Here is a 14,128-nt window from a genome sequence, read left to right as displayed (position 1 = left end):
TCCTTGTGACGTTATAAAACGAGGGGAACCCATAAATCATCTATTTCGCAATGAAAACATCCAAATTGGTTTACATAACTCATTTTCCTCTTAACCCTAAGTATATATGTTTGTTAACTTTAACTTTAATAACCTACTTCAACAAGCATCTCCCGTTAATGTTCGGAATTGTTTTTTAAAATGCGTAACCATGAATTGGGGAATTCAGCAAGGGAGATGGAGTCTCAATGAGTTCGTAGCAATTTTCGGATCATTTTTCTGATTTTTGTGTATTTAGTTATGAATTTTCTAAGAAAAAGTAATAAAATAATATTTTAGGGTAAAAGGTAAGGATGTGGCCATGTTGACTGACGTACACTTGTCAAGAGGTGAAAGGTGAGGGGCTGAGATCGCACCAGGTGTCCATTTGGCAATTATTTTGGCTTTTTTAGTTCAAAAATCTTTGAAAAAATGTAATAAATAGTAGAAAAATCCTAAAAATACCCCGAAAAATACTCCGGCCTCCTTGTGACGTTATAAAATGAGGAGAACCCATAAATCATCCATTTCACAATGAAAACATCCAAATTTGTTTACATAACTCACTTTCCTCTTAACCCTAAGTATATATGTTTGTTAATTTTAACTTCAATAACCTACTTCAACAAGCATCTCCCGTTAATATTCGGAATTGTTTTTTAAAATGCATAACCATGAATCGGGGAATTCAGCAAGGGAGATGGAGTCTCAATGAGTTCGCAGCAATTTTCGGATCATTTTTCTGATTTTTGTGTATTTAGTTATGAATTTTCTAAGAAAAAGTAATAAAATAATAATTTATGGTAAAAGGTAAGGATGTGGCCATATTGACTGACGTACACTTGTCAAGGGGTGAAAGGTGAGGGGCTGAGATCGCACCAGGTGTCCATTTGGCAATTATTTTGGCTTTTTTAGTGCAAAAATCTTTGAAAAATATAATAAATAGTAGAAAAATCCTAAAAATGGCCCGAAAAATACTCCGGCCTCCTTGTGACGTTATAAAACTATGGAACCCATAAATCATCCATTTCGCAATTAAAAATTCTAAAATTGTTTACATAACTCACTTTCCTCTTAACCCTAAGTATATATGTTTGTCACTTTAACAAGTATATTTCCTTAATATTCGTTATATAATTTGTAATAATGCAAGAATTAGTTTCCTTTCATATATAAGGATGTAAAATTATCTATTTTGGTTATAATAATGTACATATATAATAAATGTACCACTACTTCGAATCTATCATTGGAACTGTGCATGAGCCTAGAGCTTTGAAGACGTCAGATATATTCACTAAGTTGTCCATATGCATCTGCACCTAGACTTTTGAACACGTCGGCGGTATTCAATAAGTTGTCCATATGACGCCGCATTGGGAATCAGTAATATATTTTCTATCATGTACAATCGCATAAACATATAATATAAAGAAATAAAGCAATAGTAGGAGATGAACCAGTACAAAAAACAATATATAACTGGTACAAAATAATGCCATAACCTAGTCACAAAAGCAGTAACACATGCTTTTCCATAAACCTTGCCCTAACATATAATACATAAAGGAAACATTGCATATGATGCAACCATGTCCAAATCTAATACATGATCACAAAAAAATGGACATGGCAGCAATATATGACTGAAGTAGATGGGCACTTTGCATCGTGTTATCGTAATTAAAGACATCAAAATATTAAGGTTGAAATCTTCTATAGTAGTAAGCATCAAAATAGGTTTGAAGCAGAGTTTAACGAAAATTCCAATTCCTCTTATTTGCCTCTACTCAAACACGATAACCAAAATAGTTACTTCCCTTGCTGAGTATATTTGTTAACGTCGGAAACGGTAATAGATGACCAATCAAACCCGGGTACGACGAGTTTTGCATAGGACCGGAAGTAGTCGAATCCAGCTTGCATCACACGCTTCTTTGACTCCATTGCATTAGATTCTTGTATTTTTGAACAGCTACACTCCGAAGTCATTTGTCATCTTCAATTTGGCCTTCAACAAATTCCAAACATGCCCTTGCCCTTTGGATTTCATCACCAAGTTGAAGATGCCTCTCCTTCCAAAAAGCAAGAACTCTTTCAGACTCAAAACTTCCAACAAAATGGTCATTCTGTCTAGGAATGTGACATTGCTTATCTGGTGACTCACTTGGGTTTCGAATGCGGTCTTTGTTTGAAGGGGTGTTTATTATGCTCACATCAAACTTGGTTAGTAAATCCATTCAATAAGGGGAGAGAGTTTCTGTGGAGGAGAGAGTTTCAGTAGATGTAGACAGATTTGGTGGAGGAGTGAGTTTTTTGTGGAGGGAGAATTTCTATGAAGGAGGTGATAGTAATACCAATATAAAAGGGTTCCCGCCAAAAAAAACATTTGGTTGACAATGTATAAATTAAAAAAGGTCTCATACAATCTAAGTTTAATCCTAACTAGTTTGGTTGGGTTCACTAACTAGATGTCACTTCCATTGAGTTTCTTTCAACCACTAATAGTGGTGTAAGGAGAGTGTGAGGTTGACATGCTTGAAAAGCAAAACCTGACACCTCTTTTTTTAAAATTGAAATAAAGTACATATGTTGGCTACACGCAAGCTTTGGTATGTTGGTCTATAAAGCTATGTTCCATTTCTCAAACAAAATTGCATATGCAATCCTTATACTCTAAAACAAATAGGATTATTCAAGCATGTCAACCTCTTCAGGACAATCGAAGATGAAAAATTGGAGTCGCAGGTTCCATTTCCATGTTGTACACGCCGACCCCTTCCATTTTCAACATCATTTGGGAGTGAGGGGGACTCCGATGATCCATTAGAGGCAATAGATGCAGTCAATACCAAGCTGGATTATAATTTCATACTGATCAATTCATGGCACAAGAAATGTGTTGAAGACGAGGCCATTTTGGCTGATCTTAACATTAGAGTGAACAAAGCGTTCTCCCAAAAGAACAAGTACTTAAAGCTGAGTCATAAAAGGAAGCTGAAAGCTGAGGAGTTGGATACAGTAATGAATGATGAAATTAAAGGTTGTTTGATGAACCATATGCGATGCGAAGAGCACCACAGTGAACTGGAGTTGGCATTCAATGAAGGATTAGAAAAATTCCGAGCATTCGCGGCAACTACTCATACAAGTTATAATTGGGACTATGTGTCCCCTGATGCTGTGAGAGAGATACTAGACGATGGTGGTGACATGAATGAGCATAGGCACGTCAAAGCTGCTCGAAAGAAGCCAACCGATACGACTAAGTGATTGCAACTATAGCTATTCTGTTGGTTGGGGGTGATCGTGGTATTGCACAAATTAGAACTATATTCCCTTAATGTCATTATCTAATATAAAATAATACAAATATCAGTTTCATTTTCTTCATGTATAATTATTGGGACTATGTCTTGCAAGTCATCATGTGTTCCTTCTGTCCAACATTATATTTTGCAAATATGGAAATATTATTCAATAAGCAATCAATATCACAGTACGTTGGGAATCAGTAAAGCCCCATTATCATGACACGTGAGTCCTAAGTAAAATACCATGTGCTATACATTGTTTAGTGAATGGTTTATGGTTTATTTATATATAATAAAATTCCAAATATTGCTGAATATTTATTTTGTCTATATCACTGGGGACATGAGTGACCATAAGCACGTGAGACCTGCTAAGAAGAAGCTGACCAATACGACCTAGTGATTGCGGCTACCGTTGTTCAGTTGATTGGGGAGATCGTGGTATTGCTAAGAGGGAGCACATAAAATGCTTTGCAATCAAATTTTCTTTTGTGTGTGGAATTATGAGTAGTTCAAATGTTAGTGTACCCTTTAATATTCTCCAACCATTCGAAATGTGATTAGCTGCAATGTACTTTTTTACACGTTGCTTTCTAATCTTTCTGTTCCAACAAAGTGCTTCAAGTATCCTTCAAGTTACGAATGTTTGCAAAATCGTGCACCTAATAACCAGTCAAGCTTAGATCTTAATCACCAGTAAAACACTAGAACATAACATTCGCAAAAAGTGGGTGCTGCTAGAAATGATGAGTGCTGCTTGAAATCATTACTGGTAATGGAAACAACAGCTGGCTGCTAGAAATGCTTCATTAGCCTGTCATATAATCAATGAATCTCTGTTAAAACATAATTCACCATAAACTACCCATTTTACAAGGTAAAAGTCATTGCTTCTTCACATAAATCAAAATTTGATACTTTATCTAATGTCTATGAAAATTTCTAAATAGGGAGAAGACGTAAAATTAACATGTGTCCAAATTTCATGCAAGAATGAAACCAAGCAAATTTTCATTTCAATTATCAATGGACATAGTAAGAGCTCATCGGTGGAGATGAGCAAGAAAACTTCACCTAATCATTAGTCTTCATAATAACCAGGCTTCGTATAATAGAAACCTAACTCATTGAGTTGGTCCGTGCATCCTGTAAAATTCGTCGAATAATGGGTCACTAAGATCTATTGGAGTTGATTCGTCATTGTTCGACGGTGATGTCCTGCATAAACATCAAACAGAAGCACATAAAAACTTTACCTATTCAAATTTTAGGTCTTATTATAAATAGTGTTAACATCTTATGGTGTGTTCAAATTTCTTGGGCATTGTCTTCTATCATGACCAATGTGTCCACACTCCCGACAGTGTCTAATCCCTCGCTTCATTGCCTTCTCCTTTGCTCCCGTTACCCGTTTCGACCCTCTATTGCACCTTACTCTCTTAGAATCTTTCATATATTGTGTTTGAGAGCTGGACCCTCCAACTTCGTCATTACTTGGTCCATCCTTCAACAACTTCAACTTCACCCGCAAACTTTTTAGAGTCTCTGACAGTAGCTCACATCCTTCTTCACACATTAATACATCCTCAACCACATCTGAAGCAAGTCGGGACATTGTACTCCGCTTTATTAAAAGACCAGGATCTGCAGAATCTTTAATTTCGTTGCCATTTGCATCTGACACCAATCCAGATTTCGCAGTTTTCTTCCACCTCTTTAAAATGTATTTATCGGGCATATATTCAATCTGGTCCCTTCTGAACAATGCTAGGTTGTGCTTGCAAATAATTCCAACAAATTCAAATCTTTTGCAGCTACACGATGCGTGGTCAGAGTCTTTGACATATACGACTTCTGCCACTCTTGTTTCCCAATTTTTCCTTTCGCTCACATTAAAGACAACTTTAGAAGCATCCTTTGTTTTGAGCTCTAGGAAACATGCTGTACTTTGTATTAGTTCTTGCTCAAACTTTTGAAACATTGTCACTGTGTACAAGGTAGCCATTTGTTTGTTCATTGGCATCGATAGAATACATTGAGCCACTTCAAATGCATCTACGTGATCAGTAACTAACTCTTTTTGACGTTGATGAGAAAGTGCCCTCTCAAATCGTATTATGAAATCCATCAACGAATTTCTCCTTGATATGTATTGCTTGAAGAAACCATGAGAACATTCCGCTCTTTGGCTGCTTGACATTCCAGCGGCAAAAAAGTGTCGTGCGTAGGCTGAAACCCAAGATTCCCTTAAATCAAACATTGAACTTAGTCATGGATGGTCAGTCAAACCAGCCTTTGCAACCACAATATTCCATTTTGCATCAAACTCATCCTTATTGTCAGTATCCCATATGGCTTTCTGGAATTCACACCAATACTCCTTATAAGCAGAATGTGGTAACTTAACAGAGAACTTTGATGTGATGTGCCATATGCAAAGTCGATGAAATGTAGTCGGGAAGGCTATTGAAATCACTCTGCTCATTGCCGCATCTTGATCTATAATGATCATTTTAGGTTCGCCACCTGGCATAGCTTTCTTAAACTCCTCAAACATCCAAATAAACGACTCAGTCGTTTCTTTGCTAAAAATGCGCATGCTAGGACAATTGTCTGACCATGGTTATTAACTCCCAACATTGGTGCAAATGTCAAGTCATATCGATTCGTTTTGAATGTGGTATCGAATACAACAACATCCCTATAAAACCTGTACGCCCGTCTAGAAGTTGCATCTGCCCAAAAATATCGACTAAACCTGTTATCGCCATCTCCCTCAATCTTGAAATAAAAAGCCTCATTTTTTTTCTGTTCAGCCATAAAATACTCGGTCATTAGTTCAACATTGTGGTTCCTCAGCTTCTCATTCACACTACATTCAAGATTGTAGATATCCTTTTTGATAAAATCGATTTTATCCATTCCTCCGAATTGCACCTCGAAAATACTTACCTTCTGATGAATGGGAATATTAACTGAACCCAACTGTTTTGTGAGTACTTTTGTAGAATCTGAAATACGATGGTGTGATCTCAATAAATGCATTCTTTCTAAGGGTGTCATCTTATGATTGTGTCCCTCTGCAAAAAGAGAGATGGTATACTTCTTGCTCCCATTTGTCATTGCATTTACTTATTCCCCGCTGTCTTTTTCTCTCCCGAGTTTCATCATTCTGACATGCACCTTGTTTGCAACATACAAATTCTTTCCTCATAATCTCTTTCTTATTTTTCCCCCAAAAGCTGGAATGAAGTCGAATACCAAAGCCATCCAAGAATGCATATCTATTATAGAAATTATAAACGAGGTCAAGTGAGTCGAACTTCATCCCAACTGCTGGTGTTTCCTCATTTCTCACTTTAGGAATGTAAACCCTCCCATTAACTGTTACAGAGTCATCACTCTCTGAGCCCCCAGACATTTTATCCACATATATTATTGATCTACTTCTATATTACTGCATAGAAAATATTAATTCATTAATCAATCATTACTGCATCACAACATATCAATGCATTCCACTTACACAAAACATTGCCCAAATTGACACAAAACACGCATAGCCTAGCTTGTTGGATTCTGATTACACAAAACACAAGCAAAATTTAATAATAATTACGTCATCTCTTGTGAAATAATCTGAAAAAATAACATTAGAACCAACATGTTCAACTAAGAACTCAAATGTAATTCAAACCAGCAATTACAGAACTTCACCCAATATCCTCTCCAAATGCTTACTCCTAATGCCATTAAGCCTAAGTTTAGGATCTTTTACCTACATTTCATAATTTTCCAACCCCCCTCCAAAAAAAATAATCAACTAAGTATATTGAATATTCATAAGGAAATGACGCATTATTGATAGCAGAGCAAATGACGCATTATTGATGCCACAAATGACAAATTTCTCACCCTCACAAAAAACAAACCAAACCCAACAAAATCAATCGAGGAAGAGTGAACTTACCTCTCAAAGTCAATCGGGAGCTCTGAAGTCAGTCAGCTTGAGAGAATGTGGTGGACATTAGAGAAGATTCTTTCGTAGTGGAGACTCCATCTCTACCAAAATCGAGGAACAACTGCAGCAGCACGAAAAAGAGATATGCTACTTTGCTTTCATCTGGAATCTCTTCTGCTGAACGAAAAAGAGAAGGGGTTTTCACTTGAATCATAGAATCAAAACAGGGCAATAGCTAGGTAAAAGCCATTAATCGTCATACCGAGGATACCATAGATCGCAGGCCTCCCAATAAGTTGATGACAATGGAGCGATTATAGGGTTTGGGAGCTTTGGATCTTTCTAATTGAGGATTTGCATTACATTAAAAAAGAGAGGATTGTGTTCTTGAGAGAGAGGGAAAAATCTTCAGCTGAAGTTAGATTTCCAAACGGGTCAGATTTCAACCCGGTTCTACATGCACCCTCTTTCAAAAACTCACCGTTGGATGAAATCCAACGGCTCTTACATACCTCTCAAAAAAACCCCTTATAACTTGCCACTCACTATAGAAGCACTCATACTTCCCTCTCTTTTTTTCCTTCTAAATACATACATTAATGGACCTATGTATATCCCTAATGTGATAATCTGCATCAATTTTAATTCTCACCCTAAGTTGAATCCTCTCTCTCCTTCGGTATGAATTCTCTTTCTACTATATATATATATATATATATATATATAATATGTTTTTGTTTTTCAAACAACACAATATCCATAAAATCCACTAAAAATAACACTCAAGTCCACACATAAATGCTAAATATCATAGCATTAGATGTTTCGTGATGAGGAGTGGGATGCATGAATTTAGTCTTTCTTTTGATGTTGAATAAATATTTTATATTTTGGGATTGATTATCACGCTTGAATGACAATTAGTACTTATGTTATAATATTTTTGCTCAATAAGAATTATTAGTACAATTTATCTATATTGTATTATTTATATATATATTTTTGCTCACATAGCGGACTGAAAATGCCTCGTCTCTATGCCTCACCTTTTAAAACATTGTTATAAATGTATATATATATATATATATATATATATTTTAATAATACTTTCATTTTCAGTACACGTCTTAAAGACTAAAAAGTAAATGTCTTCAATAATACTTCCGTACACGTCTTCAATAATACTTCTATTTTCCGTACACGTGTCAAATACACATTTTTTAAAAAGAAAATGTACAATACACATATTATATATATACGTATATATTTTTCACATTTAATAGACATGTTTTTAACAAAATTTTGAATAATACATATAAAATTCATGTATTATTCCCGTATTTTTCACATATTATTTAATAAAAATAATATATATTAAAAAAGTATAAAATATATTTTTAAATTTTTTAGAGTGACCAAAATTTTGCCGAATAGAACACATACGTACTTTTCCGTTCCGTGTTTTACTAACTAGGTTAAGTAGTTTGTTAGAGTTAGTTTAGATTATGCCTTGCATTTTCGCTCTCTTTTTTTTTCTCACCCACATCCTTTTCTTTTCTTTTGCTTTTTAGGTAATGAAACACAACAACTACAGTTTATGTAAATATGATTTTCCTACGATAAATCAAACATGTACATATATATAATAATATTTGTATTGATTGAATTTGGGGGTGTTATAACCTCTGTGGGTATTCTTTACAAAAGAAAATCATTTGATTCGATCTCTAAGAGTGTATATGATTCAAGGTGGCCAACACTTGATCTTAAATTGGAATTTGAGGTTTGGTTGGAGGTCGTGGCAGCTTGATCTTGAACAAATTGGGACCATGAGTAGTGTCAAGTGGTACATAGTCTGCGACTGTGGTGGTGAAGTAATCGGCGACTTGTGTTTGTTGTGCTTGGTGATTCTCTATATGCTTGATGAAGAACTTTAGAGTCTTGGTGTTTACTTTGGCTAGACAGTCTGGACCTGAGAGTTTTATGGTTTCTTTTTCTGTGATTTATTTCGTTTTAGCATATGATTTGATTTCATCTCCAGCTTTCAGCTTTGTTTTGATGAGCCATGTTTTGATGAGCCATGTGCCACATGTACTTTGTGTGAGACTCACAGCCTGGGTGAGTCAGTTTTGACTACTCAAGTCTAAATTTCGACGGACGAAATTTGGATGTACCTACTTTTGAATTTGCGTCCCAAGCACTTCGGGTTATCTCTTCTACTACTCTGATCACTACAACCTTTCTAGCTTCTTTATTTCATGTAAATCATTTTTTTCTAAACAAAGAAGAAGAAGACAAACATAAAGTAGTAAAAGCTTATAGTTGCTTTCTTTTTTCCTTTGTGAGTCACCCTTTGGGAAAAACAAAAGTGATAAAGGTTTGAAACAAAAGAAAAGAAGCTTTGAAATCTGTATTCCAGAATCACTAGAATAAATTCGGACACCTAGTGACATGATATGTGGGCAAATGTTGCCTTTGAAATTATTTGATAACATAAGATGTTTATATTGCTAAAGTTTGAACTTTGATATCCAAGGGGTTTGGTCTAGTGGATACTGTCTAGTTCCTGCAGTTGGGAGAACAAAGTTCGAAATCCAACGTGTGAAAAACACCGCATGGAAAGAGCTTTACCGTAAACAGTCCTGATCCTGGCTCGGAGTGGTAGTACACTTTAGTTCACCAAAAACAAACAAAAAACAAAAAAATTTGAACTTTGATCATTGGTCATGTTAATTCATACCTGATTGGTGATCCAATTTCGCAATATAATCATCTATTCCGCATGAATGCAATCTTATTTGTTAAACATAAAAGAGGATGATAAATGAGGTTAGCTTAAATATGAAGAAACAAAATTAAACACAATATACCATTCATGATTTGAAGATTTGTTAGGGATTTGTCCTTTAAGTAGTTAGCTCTACCTACTGCTACTAGTGAAATTAAATATTTGGTAAATAAAGACTGTAAGTTGATAAGGGGTGTGGGCCAGATACATTGTTTTGAAAACATATTTAATTCGCCTCACGCGGCTATGTCTCAGAAATATCAACATAATTAAGATAAGAAAATAGGTACCAACTATAAATGTTGCCTTAGGTGATCCATACCTTCATTAGTTTGGACTATCTTCTTTTGGCCGATGGGCTCATATTTATCATAGTGGAAAAATATGTTTGGCTTAAAATCAATAATTTCAAGTTCGAAACACTTAGATATCATTGTGTATTAAATTCTGCTCCCTCTTCCTATCTTTGACCCGAAAAAAAAAAAAAAAAAACCTCCTTTTTGTATAATTTTTATTTTTGTTGGCAAAAAAACAGGTGTTTAACAATAAACACATGGGTAACCACTAAGAATAAAGTCAAATAAGAACAACAAAAGTAAAAAACCCGAATGCGCATGACTCGTGATATAATACTTTTATAGATCTCATGTTAGAATGTGAACATTCAATACAAAATTAATTGACAATTGGTGAAAATAGAGTCATAATCTTTTAAGCAATAATGCAAACTTTCCATTCTCCATTGTGGAATACTCAAAGAAAGAGATCTGAACTAACAAAAATAGTGTGGATGGTAGACGAAATAGTGTGTTGGAGTAAATATGCCCTAGCAGGTGTGGACAGTGGCCTTCTTCCCTACGACCACATGCCTTACGTACTTGATTACAAATTGTAACTTCGCATGTCGACCTGCTTTCTTTGATTTTCTACAGCAAAAAAGTTTGATTTTCATTAGCATGGCATTGACTACTATTTTGACTTATATGTCTTGTCATCTCCCATAATGAAGGGATGTATATATTGGGATGTTGACGGTACGTAATCCAGTCAAAGCTCAAGTATCAGCCTAGAAATTCATATAAAGAAATAGAGAGCTTACATCTTGAAAGGTGGTGTTATTTAGATCATATTTACTGGATTATATTATCTTTTTACGAATTATAGATTTAGCAATGTGAAGCATTATTGTATGTTGAATAATCGCATCCCAAATCAGTTCCAAATTGGAATGAGCCTTCATATATATTCCAAGTGGGGCATAAATAAAATTTAAAATAAATAAAATAAACCTTGCAATGGCATCATGGCCTTGTCGTTATGATCTCTCCAACATAATTGTTTGAAATTATACCAACCAACATCTCAATTTTCAACATGTTCCACCCCAAATTGCATCATCATCGGATCACTATGTTAGTTGAATTGACTCAGAATTTTAGTGTACTCTTAAACGGTGATGGATTCAATTCTCTACGGTACTGTTTGTGTGAATTTCCCTTCTTAAAAAATCACTATATATATTATTTTATTTAAATAAATAAAAAAAACAGCTATACCATTTCCAGTCACATCCTACTTTTTAATGCTCTTACATGTCATGCACAGGTAAGACTTTAAAATGCAGGCAGACCAAAGTATATAACCAGAAAGAGAAAGACTCATGAAACACCTGACATCAAATCTCTACGCATGCAATTCAACCGCAATCCACGGCAATCTCACCACTTTCTATTCAATGTCATCTCTCAAAGTCTCACCTCCAATATGAATTTAAATATACTCATGTGCTCCATCGCTCGAGGAGATAATAACTTGTAAAAAAACCCCAAACTAAAAGATAAAATAAAAAAAATTAGTGTAGCCATAATATTTTATTTTTTTGTTTATATAAAAAAAAAATAGCCAAAATTTTAATTAAGAAAATCACAATATCACCTGGCATGGAATGCCAGCGGCACCAAATCGGACAGAGGACTTGGACCCACCGAGGGAGCCGGAGAATTTCTACAGATGGGACACGTGGCGCTCATACGAAGCCACTCGTCAACACACTCAGCGTGAAAGCAATGGTGGCATTCCGGGATGCACCTCACTTGATCCCTGGGCTTGTACTCGGACAAGCAGATGCAGCAAACGGTGTAGTTGCGCTGGGGGAGGCGCCGGCTTTCGCCGAGCACCATCTTCGGGTAAGAGTTGATGGTGGGCCCGTCGAGGCCCATTACGACAGCGACGGGGTCATTTGAGTTTACGGCCTCGCTGCGGTTGCGGTGTTCGTAGACGTTATTATAAGCGACGTTGCGGTCTTCGTGGGGTCTGGTGGTGGCGGCGGCTCCTTTGACTTTGACGCATGCGTAGGAAGCGAGCATGATGGCTGAGATGAGGAAGAGGATGCTGACGGCAATGGCTATGCCGTAGCCGATGCCGACACCGGTGGCTGATACCGGTGGGTCTGCCGTGAACATGACAGAGAGAGAGAGAGAGTGAAGAGTCTAGTGAGGTGAGATGTGTAGAGAGAGGAGGGAGGATTGAAGGGGTTGAAGGGGAGAAAGAGAGAAGTAGTGTGTGAAAGGGCGCCGTGGTCCGTGGGAAGAATTAAATTGTATTCGTGCATTGTAGTTTGTGTATTAATTATTTGTGTAAAATTTATGGTGACACACCAAATTTATAATATTTTGGATTGGAAATTGGAAATTAGAATGCAGTCACGTGCTAGTAGCATGGTAGCTAGCTAGTGCTATGAGTTCTAGTTCAAATTAATATGTAGAGTTACGGGTTAAGTACAGAGCTACTGATATGGGTCCATTTCAAGTTGGTAAACGAATAAACTAATGTGCAAATTCAAGTAAAACATTTTCTTCGACGAATATGGGAGGTCAAAAATCTTGCCGGCTACTAGATCCAAAGTTGTCGACCTTTGATTTGGCGGCGAGGTTTTGGCCTCCCATTATCAGTTAAACACAGAGAGAGAGAGAGAGAGAGATGAATGGTGATCGACAATGGCGTTGTTGGTAGATGAGCACACCAATGAACATTCCTATAAAACCATTCATATACATAATGTAAGTAAAGTATATTTGAATTGGGATATAAATTGAATTTGAGTTTGAGTTCATGTCGGATTCACAAATGTAACGCCTCAACCTAGCCTTGATATTCGTAACTAATTAGGAAGTGCCTTCTGTGGGGGCTTTTTCGTTCCAACAGTTACTGATGGGCTTGGGCTGCTATAAAGAGCCAAATGTATGAAATTACCCTATGAGTCTAAGTTTAAAAATCAGACCCCAAGAGTGCTTCAAAAAGGTAGCTGAACCTTAGGAAACACTTTGGTCTCCAGTCACCAATGAAACCAACAATGGCTTATAGATAAATTCTTAGCTTGGCATGAGAAACTTGTGGCATGGAAGCAAAGTAGTCATGAGTTTAGCATTAAAAAGAGAGAGGGTTGTGAGTTCCTATGAGAAACAATGGTTTCAAAGTAGAGGAAAAGGAATTCTAAGAGGGTTCGTTGAAGAGAGAGATGTGGGGGAATAACAATGGGTGTATTGAGTAATTTCCGGCAGCTTGACGAAAGCTCAGTCAAGTTCTAGAATGATTTACCATAAGAGAAAATGGGAGGAATGGAGGAATGAGGCTCGAAATTGCAGAGATTTCAGGGATGAGAAATAAAGCTTGTTCTCTGGATCTGGTTATGTTGATGGGTAGGAAATGCCTCTTTTTATAGGCGCTAGAAACTCCTTCTTCCCAAGAAACCTTAGATGGCTCCTCCTCAATCTGCCAAGTCTCTTCCTCCCTTCCTATTCTCTTCCTTTGATTCATCCCTATTTTGTGAAATCTTCCTTAGTCCAAGCACTCAAAGACAAAAAATTTGGAGGCTCTAGAGCCCTTCCGGAGTTGTTCCAGTGGCTATCTCATATCTTTGGTTACCATCTTTCTTTCTTTCCTCCCCTATTCATGGCAAGAGTTGGTAGGAGAAAGAGATGGGTAACAACGTTGGTTTGAAGGGTGATGCGCGCACTAATATCCTTTGGTTCTTCGAGTGGTTTGCCT

The 14,128-nt window shown here is 36.4% G+C and overlaps 2 protein-coding genes across 2 annotated transcripts; both read right to left on the bottom strand.

The window, feature by feature from the left end:
• Nucleotides 1-4,456: 4,456 nt before the first annotated feature.
• LOC148916746 (protein FAR-RED IMPAIRED RESPONSE 1-like) lies at nucleotides 4,457-5,355 on the bottom strand. The gene is made up of 2 exons (XM_089053414.1): nucleotides 4,634-5,355; nucleotides 4,457-4,550 (listed from the first exon to the last, which is right to left on the bottom strand). The coding sequence occupies exons 1-2, from the start codon at nucleotides 5,353-5,355 to the stop codon at nucleotides 4,457-4,459; spliced, it is 816 nt and encodes a 271-aa protein (XP_088909540.1).
• A 5,420-nt stretch (nucleotides 5,356-10,775) lies between these two features.
• Nucleotides 10,776-12,695, bottom strand: LOC103344455 (RING/U-box superfamily protein). Its single transcript, XM_089053022.1, has 2 exons — nucleotides 12,017-12,695; nucleotides 10,776-11,007 (listed from the first exon to the last, which is right to left on the bottom strand). Exons 1-2 carry the CDS (start codon nucleotides 12,541-12,543, stop codon nucleotides 10,908-10,910), a joined length of 627 nt encoding a protein of 208 aa, XP_088909148.1. The 5' UTR covers nucleotides 12,544-12,695; the 3' UTR covers nucleotides 10,776-10,907.
• Between the last annotated feature and the right edge of the window lie 1,433 nt (nucleotides 12,696-14,128).

This window comes from Prunus mume, linkage group LG5 (genome assembly GCF_029339155.1).
Source record: "Prunus mume cultivar Tortuosa linkage group LG5, ASM2933915v1, whole genome shotgun sequence".
In the NCBI taxonomy this organism is placed as follows: Eukaryota; Viridiplantae; Streptophyta; class Magnoliopsida; order Rosales; family Rosaceae; genus Prunus; species Prunus mume.
This window is presented reverse-complemented; position numbering and strand designations above follow the sequence as displayed.